Raw genomic sequence first — 14,597 nt, forward strand, 5'->3', positions numbered from 1 at the left:
GCAAGTACAGTTAACATAATTGTGTATTAGTTCTATAGTAGACTTTATATCGTTATTGCACATAAACTAAACAAAAACATTATTTCATAGTGGAATGTCGACATAATCACGTAGCTTACAATAAATACACAACACACACACATTCATACATACGCACACACACACACACACATTCACACTGGTCCAATAATAAAATTAAAATAAATCAATATAACATAAAATTAGACTAAGTATTGTAAAGATGTTAATTAAATCGAATATAGTACAAAAGGTTTTCAATCAATATAAAAAGTTAATTTGAAACAGATCCGAACATGTCCAGGGTCCTTATTTTACTTAACAGCAGAAATACATATACATACGTCGAAATATTATATTCAACTATGAGCACCTTTTGTAACAGGTCCATTTCTATACCTATTAGACCATTTTTTATGAAGTTTGTAATTTTGTGATATTCAATACATATTATTTTCATTACACTTCAAAAAAATTATAATTTAACGCCCATTTACAGGATATTTCAGTCGTGAGGTCTTTTTGGATTCAATACATAATAATTTCAATTTACATTTGTTTATGTGGGCTTATTTTAGATGACATAGTTTACAAACGCCACAGAGTAATAAGCTGATGGAGAACACATCCAACTCACTATTATGACCCTTTCACTAACTCTCAGAATACATTCATCACCATGTAAACACTCTATCAGTTCACTACTCCGTGTTAGGAACTCTAGCATTAAGTACGTGACATAGCAGATTGGCTGTGCACTCTATTATATCCTAAATGTTTGATTGCACAGCCGAACAGCTAAGCTTAGACTCGCCTAGTTACGTTTCTATGAGGCGATATTATCTTTTACTTAAACAGTCCTCGAGTGTGAACTCGCTTTATATAATTACATACATTTTATCGCCATACATATCATTATATACACGGCGGGTTACTTATTGTCGTCATTCTGCGCCCGTGTGGCGTCGCGGAACATCTTGTCGAGCGCGGCGTGCTGCGCCTTGCTGAGCCGCGCCGCCTTCATGTCGAGCACGCGGTGGAAGTCCTGCAGCGACGCGTCGGGCAGCAGCGCCAGGAACTGCGCCGCGAACGCCTCGCCCGACCCCAGCGGCGCCATCACCAGCTTCAGGATCATCTCCGCCTTGGTCATGAGCTTGATCACCACCTTGGTGTACGTCGCCGGCGCCGGCCGCCGCACCGCCGAGCCCGCGCCCGGCAGCTCCAGCAGCGCCGTCTTCAGCATGTGCGTGTCCAGCAGCAGCTGCTCCGAGCCCACCGTGGACAGCGGCTTGCAGCGGTACACGTGCTGGATGAACTTCGGGATGAACGAGTTCGCGAAGCGGATGCAGAACTGCGTGAAGTACTTGCGCGAGGAGGCCAGCGAGTCGCGCAGCTCGGGCACCGTGTTCTTGAGGTGCATGACGATCTGCGTGACGTACGAGCTCTGGTCGCCCACCGTGTCGAAGTGCACCCACGAGATCTTGGTCATGGCCTGCAGCGCCGGCTCGCACGCCAGCTCCAGGTCCGCCACCAGCAGCTGGATGCAGTCGCTGATGATCTTGTGGAACAGGTCCTGCTCGGCCGTCATGTCGATCTTGTCGGCGAGGGACGGCGACACCTTCTCCTTCAGCTTCTGCTCCAAGTGGACGGTAGTCTCCAGGCAGTACTCCGCCGTCGTGATCACGCTCGTGATCTTAGCCACCTCTTGCTTCGTGTACCTGTGGGGGAGAGAGCACTCAGTATTGTGTAGAAGGTACCGGGTATAACGAGACCTTCCACTTGATATAACATTTTCAGTTACAAAAATGTTTTGATATGTTTTTTGTCAAATCAATATGTTGTCAAATTGTTACAATGCAGAGGTTAATTTTATTATCATTAGATTTGTTCTTTTTATTAATTGAATATGAGCTATGTTTTATCAGGGTACGGGAAGAAGTTTCCCTGTGACGCGGGTGAAACCGTGTGGCTAGAGTAACTTTAGTATGGGAACAGGCGATATATTTTCATGATGAAGCAGTTGTTCAGTGAGCAGGTGGTGTACCGGGCGCGGTCCTGGTCGGGCTGGCCGGGCAGCAGCGCGGTGAGGCCGAGCGCGGGCAGCAGGCCGGGCGCCGCGCCGCGCGGCAGCAGCGCCGCCAGCACGCTCGTCGCGTACTGACGCAGGTACTTCTGGAACACGCCCGCCAGCTCTGTCGACAGAACGACACACGTTATGTGATGATCATGATGCCCTCCTAGCCGATTAGCGGCTACGGCTGCTGTTCTCATGTAAGGACATTAGCCAACTGCGCAGGACATATTATAGTGCACCAGCATTTGCGCGGACACAGGTGCACTCACTATTCCTTCACTCTCTGCGCGCGATGGGACGGCAATCCGACACCACCGGAGAGAGATCCCAAGCAGGACCGACATTTACACTTAGCGCACGAGGTTGTCGCCGTGTGAAATGTCGACACGGCTGTCATTGTGCCGATTGTCGTTACGGCCAATGGTTTAATAGCCAAGAGCCCCGACCAACACCTCATGAGGCTCTCGTTAGGCGGCTGGATTGCGAGAAAGTTTCTGTCTCTGGGATCCTAACCACCAGTACCTTGGACCCTGTGCCCAATATAGGTGGCCACATATTTTTATACGTTTAAATTTATTTTTTTTTATATTAATTATTCAAAAAAGGATGTTTTGTACGAAATTCAATAAGCAATAACAGAAATACATACTGATAAGAATCTGAATGTCAATTTACCTAATAACTCTTCCCAAAACGTCCACCCTTTAATATATTCATTGTATTGATTACCATCTAACTATGTAGCAACACATATAGGTAGATCTTTTAACTAAGATATTGTAAAATGGGTTCAATAAAACATGCTATTGTTCAAGCCTCACAGTCACGTGCTCGAGCAGTGTAGCGCGCGCACGTGCGTCGCGTGCTCGCGACGTGTTTACTAACATATTTGGCGCGCTTATAACGCCGGCTTGTTTGTCTTTTGTTTAACAGCTTGACGGGAAAGAATTGACTGCGGATTTCTACACATTATCTATCCAATAATAGGCGATCCGAAATTGGTTGCCATATGATATGTCAAATTGTAGTGAATCACCATTATAGCTATGTATGTAGGTTTTATGATTACGTGAATGTTTTCAATAAATAAGTCTTGTTGTGGGCGTTTTGCTACATCACTCATCTGTAAAGCACTATTGATCAAGTGTTTGGATTCGCGTCGTAAAACTGTGCTACTATTACATATTACTTTATTACATTAACATAAGGAAGAACATGAGGAGATTACATAAGGCAGTAGATGGCGAAGTACGTGAAGGGAGTACATAAGGGAGTATATAGTTCAGGACACATACCCAGCATGGGCTCGCCGGTGGTGAGTACATGACACAGTACATACCCAGCATGGGCTCGCCGGTGGTGAGTACATGACACAGTACATACCAGCATGGGCTCGCCGGTGGTGAGTACATGACACAGTACATACCAGCATGGGCTCGCCGGTGGTGAGTACATGACACAGTACATACCCAGCATGGGCTCGCCGGTGGTGAGTACATGACACAGTACATACCCAGCATGGGCTCGCCGGTGGTGAGTACATGACACAGTACATACCCAGCATGGGCTCGCCGGTGGTGAGTACATGACACAGTACATACCAGCATGGGCTCGCCGGTGGTGAGTACATGACACAGTACATACCAGCATGGGCTCGCCGGTGGTGAGTACATGACACAGTACATACCAGCATGGGCTCGCCGGTGGTGAGTACATGACACAGTACATACCAGCATGGGCTCGCCGGTGGTGAGTACATGACACAGTACATACCAGCATGGGCTCGCCGGTGGTGAGTACATGACACAGTACATACCAGCATGGGCTCGCCGGTGGTGAGTACATGACACAGTACATACCAGCATGGGCTCGCCGGTGGTGAGTACATGACACAGTACATACCAGCATGGGCTCGCCGGTGGTGAGTACATGACACAGTACATACCAGCATGGGCTCGCCGGTGGTGAGTACATGACACAGTACATACCCAGCATGGGCTCGCCGGTGGTGAGTACATGACACAGTACATACCAGCATGGGCTCGCCGGTGGTGAGTACATGACACAGTACATACCAGCATGGGCTCGCCGGTGGTGAGTACATGACACAGTACATACCAGCATGGGCTCGCCGGTGGTGAGTACATGACACAGTACATACCAGCATGGGCTCGCCGGTGGTGAGTACATGACACAGTACATACCCAGCATGGGCTCGCCGGTGGTGAGTACATGACACAGTACATACCCAGCATGGGCTCGCCGGTGGTGAGTACATGACACAGTACATACCCAGCATGGGCTCGCCGGTGGTGAGTACATGACACAGTACATACCCAGCATGGGCTCGCCGGTGGTGAGTACATGACACAGTACATACCCAGCATGGGCTCGCCGGTGGTGAGGCGGGCGCACTGCACGAGGCACTTCTTGTAGAACAGGAACAGGTCTGCGCACGACGCGATCACCGCGCCCGCGCCGCTGCCGGCGCCCACGCCGCCCACGCCGGACTTCGCGTCCTGCGACACACCAGATACATTATCCCACCAGCCTTCACAACAATATCTTATAGCTGACTCTGACGCGACTATCGATTCGTCAGATGATAAAAACATGTTGTGGAACCGCGGGCCCGACAACGGACAAGTCAACAGTGTTTTTTGTTTAAACAGAATTTAGTGTCAGTCATTCTAACCTATCAACATTCATTGCCTCAACAAAAAATCTTGGATTTTACGAAGGCCTTTAATATAGTCTCCGTGTAGTCAATTAATGTGCGTAATATTATCCAAAAACATAACATAATAATGTAGAAAACATTTCTACAGATTGACATTAAAAATGCTTTAAAAACCAAGAGAAAGTAACTGAAATAGTTATATCAAGCTCAAAATAACCGACGGTGTCCCTCAAGGAAGCATTCTGGGTCATACCCTTTTTCTTACAGTGACTTATCCACAGATCTCTGCCCTATCCCCCCACCCCCGCTGATGCCTAGTTGAGCAAGTAGTGTACCTGCGTGAACCTGTCCATGAGGTCGCTGAGGTTGGCGTCGAGCGAGCTGACGTACAGCGACAGGTAGGGCTCGAAGCACGCGCCGATCTGCCCCACCCACGCCGACCCGCCCGCCGCCGGCGACGTCACGTCCGGCTCCTGTGCACACCATACACAATGACAATTTGAGAAATCAGTTGTCACTATGTTGTTTTAGACCTTGTCCAGAAGAAGCGAATTCGTCGCGAAACGTTTCGCGCGCTATTGAGATACTAGGCACGAATACATCGCGTCCACAAGCATCGCGCGAATTCAAAGTACGCGCGTACATCGCGTGCATGACGCCAGACCCTCGACTCGCGTGTGATTCGCGCGTATTGCGCCCTTTCTGGACAAGCCCTTAGAGTAGATAATAAAGAGGACTTTTTGATTACCTTAATTTTGGACCACACACAGTCCGTTACAACCTTTGAATTATCGGTCGGTTAAATGAAAAATTGTAGTTAATACGAAAAAGAAACTTTAGTGATCTTGGTTGGGGAAACGATACAGCAACATAAGTCCCAAATAAAACATACCTAAGAATTTTTAACATTGGCAATGGGTCTCATTAAAAACATATTAGATAGAAAAACAATAAAATTATGAGATGTAAGATAAGAAATGTTTCCAACTAACGTCCTTATTATCTCCATCTCCGTCTAGCGCGGGCGGCTTCTCTAGATTGACTTCAGGCACCTCCGCGCCCAGGTCCATTCCTGCACAACCACATACGCTTTACAGTACAGACCAAGTCACTGTATGAATGACATCTAAGAGGAGCTTGTTTATCAATGGAGATGGATGGCAGAAGACCTAAGAAAAAAGATGGATAGATAACCTGAAAGATGAAATGAATAGAAGGGAGTGAGTGTCAATATGATGAGTGATAGGGAAAAATGGAAGTGGACTCCAAATAAAATTGGGAACAGGGCAGGAGGAAGAAGAAAGAAGGAGCTTGTCGGTTGTCGGTCAACCGCATGGTGGACAGCCGTCTTTGTCATCACGAGTTCCTAGGTGCCTCAGAAAGCATGGACTGTACTTGTAATTTGTATCTGGTCTATTGTTATTGTCATCCTGTATCCAGCACCCTTCTGTTTGCATGTTATATGTGTATCCCTCGTTGCAGCCTATCACTTGCTGGTGGAGTGCGTCAAGACCCGAGCTGTGTGTCTGGCTGTAAGACTGTACCTGTGAAACGCTTATGCAGCAGTAACTCGAAGTTGTACGTCTTCTGTATGGCGTACAGCAGCAGCTTCACGTCCACCTCGCTGCGTCGCGACGCCATCAGCGCCGCCAAGTCATTGCGAGTTATCTGTGAACACAACACCGTAGGCATACTGTAGGATTAGTTCAACATACGTCATTGAACATCCTTGGCAGTCGTTACGAGTAGTCAAAAGCCAGTAAGTCTGACACCAGTCTAACCAAAGGGTATTGGGTTGCCCGGGTAACTGGGTTGAGGAGGTCAGACTGACAGTCGCTCCTTGTGGCACACTGGTACTCAGCTGCATCCGGTTAGACGTGAAGCCGACCCCAACATAGTTGGGAAAAAGGGTTTGAAGGATAGGACTACTTCAACATAGATCGAGGAAGTAAGGGATTATTACATTGATCGTGGACTCCTTAGAGTGAATGAATGTATGTGGGTCTGACCTTACAGAAGTGCTGCGCGATCCTCTCGCTGAGGCGCCAGGCGGGCGGGAACAGCGCCGCCAGCGACTCCTCGAAGGCCAGCAGGTGCCGCTTGAGCCACGCGTAGCGCCGCTCCACGTGCGACACCCACGCCTGCTCCTGCTCTGCTGAGAACAGGTGCTGGTACTCCTGTACACAAAGACATGACACTAATACCTGCTCCTGTACTGTGCACTGTAGTATTTTTTCTTTTTTGTAGCTGCTTCACCTATAGATATAGGTTAGGTATGTGTCCATTATTTAAAGGTGTTCCGGAGTTTCACATCGCGCTAGCTTGAGACACGGCGTCATCATGCGCCTACTCTAGGGCTGCAAACGGACCGGACCCCCGCGCTCTCGTTCACCGACCATTTCTATGCGCACATCGGCCAATACTTCTTTGTAGATAAAATATGGAAATAGTATATATTTAGTTGAGACCAGCATCAAAACTGGAACTTGACACCCCAACAAAGGGTTATCTAGAGGGATTAATTAGGTACTTCTTTACATTCGGCGTTCCTATTCTGTAGCTCAGGAGTTTGTTTCACCACTTCTTCTTCCCAGCAAAAACACACGGAAAGTGGCGAAAGACGATCGTTGTTGGGAACAATCTTTTATAAACTTGACTTTCAAAGTGGTGATTTTGAGGCTACGTACCTGCAGCTGCACCTGCAGGAACCAGTTGAGCAGGTCTGCCCTGACCCTCGGCTCCAGGATGTCCAGCACCCCGCATGCCTCGCTCAGAGTGCGGTGCGATATGCTCGATTTACTGCCTGCTGAGGTATCATCGCGACATATTATATGTAGAAGAAAACACAGCAATTATGTGAAGAAGCAGTTCTATGATGCTGAGAAAATATCGAGAATATCAGTCATATCTGTATACAAATCGAGAATACTCTCCCAACTTCGGTCACCATAGGGCTGTATCTGTCTACTTTGCCGCCTGTTCACGGAAACATAAGACTGCCATTTCACATCATTGCTGTATTTTCGAAGACATATAATACCTGAATATCTGTTTTGTCTTAATGCAAAACAGTCATAATATATTATTGTTACTTACAATAATAACGACACATTCTTTTGTTTTTACCCTGAATGGCCCAGTAAGCCAATTTGAACATGTATTTACTGTCGGGAAGCGAAGTACCCACAAGACGCGGGAGAAATTGCGGGCAACACCTAGTAGATTAACTATGCAGTTTTCAAAAGTTAAACTAAATATCCCCCCATTAGGCTATGTATTTGTATGTTGTTGTAAGAATTTGTGGCTGTGTGTATATATGGCGTGTGTGCCCATGGATTGATGGGTCATAGCCACAACATTAGACAAATCAACCGCTACTTGCAAGGCAATAGGAACCATATATCAATCAGCATATAGTTGTGAGTACCGGTGAATGCCTCCTTGAAGTCAGCGAGTATCTGCGCGGCGAGCTGCGCGCGGATGGCGGTGACCTGGTCGCGCAGCGCCGACAGCTCGCGGATCGACTGGTAGCCCTCGAAGTGCTGCAGCACCTACAACCGAGGGGAAGGGACGTTTAACACCTGGCACTGGGATATCATCTGAGCTATACTATAAATCCAGCGGGGCCCAGCAGGGCCAAGGCCTGCCGGGGCTGCGGGTTGTTCGAAAGAGATACCGCGGCCCTGGTACATAAAAGGCCTATAACGGAACACGACGATTTTAGTCAGTAAGAGTCTGACACTCCCTCACCGCTGCTAACCCACAGCGGGAGGGGTCATTTGATGATTTTACGTCGCTAAAAAAAAAAAAGCTATACTATAAATACATTATAAAGTATATAAGTCAGTCAGTAAGGAGGTCAGTCGCCTCGAAGTAAACCAGCAGGACTCATCAACCTGGTCTGAATTGACAGTCATTCAGATGTACTCGACCTTCATTGGTGGTAACATGTATGGTGATAAAACTGAGACTTGAAATTTATAACTCTCCATGCCGGGCCTGCTGGAAGAGAATAAGCTGTGCCTTCGTACTATTTGTTCTATTTTCGCCCACCAGCATGTGAAGGAGTCTATCCTCGACCGGTGTACTGACCTCCATGATGGCCTGCATGGGCAGCACAATCTCCTTGTACTGGCGGCTGGTGGTCATGGTCCGCAGCGCGTCCACGCCTCCCACCAGCATGTGCAGGTGGTTCAGTGCTGTGATGGCCGCCGTCAGGTTGGACTTGGCGCAGTCCAGCTGCTTGATCTCCGACGTGATCTCGCGCACCATGCTCTCGCTGCGCTCTGCTTTCTTGTTTATGTCTGCTACCTGGAAACAAAGTGTTTCACAATAATTCAGAATTTCTCAGGGGAAGTTACAAAGTTACAAATTCGTGATTGACATTGTTATGTAAAATAATTGATACAGAAGATATAAACTCGTAGCACATATACATAGGTAGTGTGAAGGATTTAATAAATGCATTTTTTTGCTCTAACACTGATGACATGAATGGTTTTCTACAGTGCTAGCTAGCAGTTTGTGCCTCTTTCAGTCCCATCAACATAGAACTCCCTCTCATAGTATATTCTGACCAAGGTTATGATTTCATTGTAAGAATATATCATCCATTTACCTGTAACGCCAGTTCCCCGATACACCTCTGTGCGTCAAGCAGCGCCCGCTGCCCCGCGTCGCGCTGCTCGGCCTGCGCGCGCACGAGGCGGCGGATGTCGTGCTCCACGCCCGCCAGGTGGAACTCGCAGCGCGCCGCCGCCGACTCCACGCCCGACAGCGACTGCTCCGTCGGGAACACGCGGTTGATGTACGCCACCGCGTCGAACTGGGGGCAGGCACAGTGTATGTGTATGATCAAACTGGTGGCGATGGTAAGGCATACCAAACATAATAAATAAATCAATTCTTTTGAAAGAGACTGCGTGGAGTAAATATCGTTTAGTAAGCATAGTGCCAGGTAGTTCTGCATTGTTTACAGTGTGAAACTTGAGGATGAATAAACAAAATAGGCTCATGACAACTTTCCCAAAACAAGACGACCTACTGACCAAACAAAGCTATTTTAACACTTTTTATTGCCTCTATGTATGTTGCCTTAATGTAGACAGCACATAAGTAATGTTAGAATCCAATGAGAGCACTAACTTCTTTCAAAATAAGAGCAAAATAAAGAAATTTGCACTCACTTCAGCGCTGTCGAATTGTTCAGTCCCTCCCATCATTTCTTCGATCCGAGTCATCACAGAGCTTGGGAAATTGATCTGGACCTCCGGCCCACTGTCCTTGTCATCTAAAATATCGTTGGAATCCATAGTATGATCAGTTTTTACAGTATTTATGAAAAATAATATCACAAGCCCGCAGGCTTTGGGTTGACGTTGAAACGTCACTGACTGAACGAAACGTCAATGTCACTGTCCTGTCTGTCACACACCATGAAAAACAATATGAAATCAAAAACGTCTTGCGTGAAACATGAAAACACAAAGGATAAATTAATAAGTGTTCTATAGAGTTTAAATCTCATTTCTGTGAATAATAAAAATACTAATCTTTCTGTAGTTTTGTGATAATAAATCTTATAAAGTTATACCAAAAGACTACTAGCAACATTGTGGGAAAATGAAAAACTAAAACTGACGTCTCAGTTTCCATTGTTTGATAAGTCAATGTCATTTTTTTTATCATCAGAATTTTCCGTTCCGCTGAAAATTTTACAATTTTAAACAAATGGCTTAAATATTACGTATTTTATTACGTTGGATAACATTATCGAAATTGCTATTTTGATTAGTGTCAATTTTGCGCAAAATGTTAATGGTCTAATGTAGAAGTACTACAAGGAATAAAATACATAAGTTTTTCAGTGTTATTTCCACATAAAATTTTAGTATAGTGAACGGTTCAATTCGTTGTATCAGCTGTTACGATACGTCCACAGCTGTGGTGTCGCGAGTCAGTGGAAACGTGCTTTACAATTAAGTCGACCGCCAACGTCAAGTGAGCGGAAACATCGCGCGAGATCGTAGCCGCTTATTGTTTTTCAGTTATTTGGACGCGCTCGGGGCGTGTTGCCGTCGCGTGTTCCGCCGCAATGAACTCCGCGCAAACGCCGCCGTAGATACATCGCTGTGATAGATTCCGTAGCAGTTCTGTACACAAACAGCAGTGTCAGTGCAGTGTTCCGCCATGGCTCGCCTCACTGAAGAGATGGTGATCGCGCGCTCCAAGCAGTCGGACCTCAGCGCGATCAAGAAGCTCAACTGCTGGTGAGTACATGAGTCAGGGTTCGTACCGCGCTGGTTGTTCAACAAAGGAACGTTCGAAAATTGAAATGTTGAGCGTTGTAGCGTCGGCGTCGGTTTGTCGTAATGTGAAATCGCTGTCGGTGGTGCACGGAGGCGGAACGCTCGCGTATTTGTTTGTAACGTGCTCAGTTCATGGTCTCCAGGCGGGATGATCACACTGCTGGCTGAACATGAACAACATTGCCTTGTCTTTCACTTTTATGAATGCACCGTGGCCATAGAGCATGAGACTGTGTTCCACTAATCAGTTTAATTACAAAGTTAATGAACTGGTTGTGAGAATGTGTGGGAAAGCTATGCATTATGTTTACTATCTGTTACAATGTTACTCAAGTGTACTTCACATTAACTTCATGTGTTGTAGTCTCATTAGCATTACAAGACTTTAATCTGTTCATAAACATGAGTATACCATTAATGTTCCCACAATTTTGGGGAAAATTCAGATGAAGATTATACAATAATGGACATGATCCACTTCCCTGATTTTGAACATAATAAAATTGGACACGGTACTGACCACAGGACTTTGTACACTAGATATTGATAGAAATTGGTATCTGTGATTAGACAGATGTTATCAGTGTTTCTATTAAGCAGTAATAACTGTAGATAAGTTATCACATCACTGTTGGTCACTGCTTATCTACTTCTGTGCATTACTGATCAATGAATCTAGGAATATCATGTTTTAAGTAAAACTAATATGACTAGGCCTATATGCTCACAGCCCTTCACAGGAATATTGAGTGAAGTTTCATTGATGGAATTTGTTTCTACCCATATATTTCAGTCTCATGCATTTTAGTAAATTAACCATGATAATTGATATCTAATAAGAATCCTTTTAGAAAAACACAATGTTTGAAAAACAAAAAAAACAAGGCTATTGTTATGACATTCTACAATCATACAAATATTATTCTGTTGTAGTTCTTCAAGAAGCTTTTTGTGAAATGTTTTTGTATGTTTATTTAGAAGTTTTTTGCTGCATGTAATCTACACTGACAATGAGTCACACAGATTAGATAATATTGTGATCATCTCCATTCATACATGATGATGATAACCACAAATAATATAATCTGTGATGCACTTCCTGTAAGACGTGTCATCTTACACATTGTCTGTGGTCTACAGCTTCCTGCCACACAGATCTTGTTACTTACACAATATTTTTATACATCATGTACCTAACATGGATTGTTTTGCATTGTAATCACATGCAGATATATTTTTCCTTAAGATTTAAATAATGAACCAGACTTACCTCGATTAGTATGGAGGATAATATTTTGTGCATGTATGTAATGCATATCAATGGTGACAAGATCATTTATGAACAGTGTTATGGTCAGAAATGACCTGCAGTTTTGGTATAATAAATATTAAAAATATAACAATAATAGAAAAGGATTGTGTACAGCATAATAATAACCATTTTCACACAAGATGCCTCACTGTATTTAATTTAAATAGGTAACTAATTTGTAATACATAATCTCACTACAGCCTAACAAATAAAGACATACAGCTTTAATCAGTAATTGACAACATTTCCACACAAATACGAGTCCTATGATGCAGGTGCATGACATCAGAGACATAGTTTCCTCCAACAGAATGATTTGAATTGGGCAGACTCAGTGTTCGCAATCAAGAGGATAGCACGTCATACCGTGAGAGAGGACGCGCACTTAATCGATGCTCTTTTGTTTGTATGGAGTACTGCTGGACTACTTGCTTACTTGCTGGAGAAATGTCGGAGATCTATTGTAGAGCGCGGAAACTATGGTTTTTTGCTGTAACCTGCTATTTACACGTTTTTTTTTCTGAGAGAACTACCTCATTATAATTAGACCAAAGTTCTTGGCAAAACACCTTTGTCACCTTACAAGATCCTTGCCAGCCTTGCCCTTGCCTTACGAGATGCTTCTAGCGTATTACTTAGGGCTTTATAGACGGTAATCATCAAACGAACTCTTCTGCTGCGGTTGAGGCAGAAGGGTGTTATTTTAACGGAGTAAATCGCGTCTTTTTGACACGAAGAGCTCGTAATCCTGCTTACCTGGAACATAATAGATTAAACCTGACAGATTTAGCAACGATTTCGTCATATATAAACAAGTCCTCACTTTAATTTTATTACTGACAAGGACAACACACCGAGTTGCCCACTTTCTCATCTACAATATTGTCTAGGATGCCAAACTTAGTCATAGCAGGCTAGTTTCAGAGCCCGCCTCTAGCTCTCGCAACGTCCGTCCTTGACACGCGACGTGTTGCGCAAACGCCGGCGACAGATGCACGTAGTGTACGTAGCGGTGCAACACAATGCATCTCATGCTAAATGCATCTAATCATAATACTAATGTGTCCGAGTCGTCTGTGAGGTGTAGCACCATAGAAGGCGATGCTTTAGCTGGAAATAGCTTTCCTTATGTACTTTCTATATGAACATATGGGTAAAGGTTTTATATGAAGAAGATATGTAAAAAGTGGCGGATCCATTTGGGAATTAACTGAAAATATGCCAGTTTTTATCGTAGTTCACATCGAGTTGAATAAGAAAATATCGACGATATGGTTGTCGCTTTAAAACGTTAATCTGCCGTGAATTTTTGCTGTTTGTTGAGTAAAAAAAGCATTGAATATTGCCTGCTAGTTATTTTATTTAGTCAGTTGTACGCACTACTACTTTATTCACTCTTTGTCTGATGTAGTGCCTAGATAGGACTCTATTTATATTTATTAACAGCTTCTGAAAGCGGTTTCACTCGCATCCAATGGAGACCTCTGCACTATCCCGGACAAAAGTAGCCTATAGCCTTCCTCGATAAATGGGCTATCTATACTAACCCTGAAATATTTGTTTAAATCGAACCAGAGATTAGCGCGTTCAAACAAACAAACAAACTACATTTATAGTATTATGGTCTCTGCACACAGCGGGCGCGGCGCGGCGGGACGGGACGGCGACGCGACACAATGTACTAGATCGTCGCGTCCCGTCGCGCCGAGCGGGACGGCTCTGTGTGGCGGCCTCCGTAATATCTAGTACATCACAACTGCTCAGCGTCGCGTCGCCGTCCCGTCCCGTCGCGCCCCGCCCGCTGTGTGCAGCGACCATTAGTATAGATTTACACGTGTTGAGGATAGCAGCTCACGAATCAGTTAAAACTGAAGCAGTTAGCGCTGCCCACGCGTCGCTGCCGGTGCGTCACTAGTCGCCGGCTGTACAATGCATGCTGCAATCTACTCCACATTGTGTCATACTTGATGAGAGGTTTGTCATTGTGCCGGTGGAAGCTGTGATGACCAATCAGCAATTGCCAGGGCTGCAAAGTTGTTCGAAAGATTTACTAGGCCTGGTACCCAAAGGGTAAAGAATGAACATAGGCGGATTTTTGTCAGTTCAAGTTTAACAGTCCCCTCCGCTCCTCCCTCGGTGTGAGAGTAATTCAATGGTTTCCGTTTTACAAGGGTATCATTATGAAAACTATTTTCTATATTTACC

General features: G+C 45.1%; 2 protein-coding genes across 10 annotated transcripts in view; one reads left to right on the plus strand and one right to left on the minus strand.

Moving 5' to 3' along the window:
• Positions 1 to 5: 5 nt before the first annotated feature.
• Positions 6 to 10,184, minus strand: LOC110380412 (vacuolar protein sorting-associated protein 53 homolog). Of its 2 annotated transcripts, none has more exons than XM_049843573.2 (12): positions 9,959 to 10,184; positions 9,391 to 9,597; positions 8,865 to 9,083; positions 8,200 to 8,323; positions 7,460 to 7,575; positions 6,782 to 6,949; positions 6,317 to 6,440; positions 5,765 to 5,844; positions 5,108 to 5,245; positions 4,473 to 4,611; positions 2,063 to 2,210; positions 6 to 1,736 (listed from the first exon to the last, which is right to left on the minus strand). In XM_049843573.2, the coding sequence occupies exons 1-12, from the start codon at positions 10,082 to 10,084 to the stop codon at positions 950 to 952; spliced, it is 2,376 nt and encodes a 791-aa protein (XP_049699530.2). In that variant the 5' UTR covers positions 10,085 to 10,184; the 3' UTR covers positions 6 to 949. The 2 variants fall into 2 exon arrangements, with proteins under 2 accessions (XP_049699530.2, XP_049699526.2); XM_049843569.2 differs by having other exon boundaries at positions 7,460 to 7,578.
• Positions 10,185 to 10,447: 263 nt separating this feature from the next.
• LOC110380414 (cilia- and flagella-associated protein 410) overlaps positions 10,448 to 14,597 on the plus strand; it is a 35,214-nt gene continuing 31,064 nt past the window's right edge. For 6 of the 8 annotated variants that reach the window (XM_064041966.1, XM_064041968.1, XM_064041969.1 and 3 more), the window contains exon 1: positions 10,449 to 11,041. In XM_064041966.1, coding sequence (XP_063898036.1) covers positions 10,962 to 11,041 — 80 coding nt within the window. In that variant the 5' untranslated portion in view covers positions 10,449 to 10,961. Of the gene's footprint in view, positions 11,042 to 14,597 lie in introns of all 8 variants that reach the window. The other 2 variants (XM_064041967.1, XM_064041971.1) reach the window with 1 other exon arrangement.

Source organism: Helicoverpa armigera, chromosome 27, assembly GCF_030705265.1.
Source record: "Helicoverpa armigera isolate CAAS_96S chromosome 27, ASM3070526v1, whole genome shotgun sequence".
Classification (NCBI taxonomy): Eukaryota; Metazoa; Arthropoda; class Insecta; order Lepidoptera; family Noctuidae; genus Helicoverpa; species Helicoverpa armigera.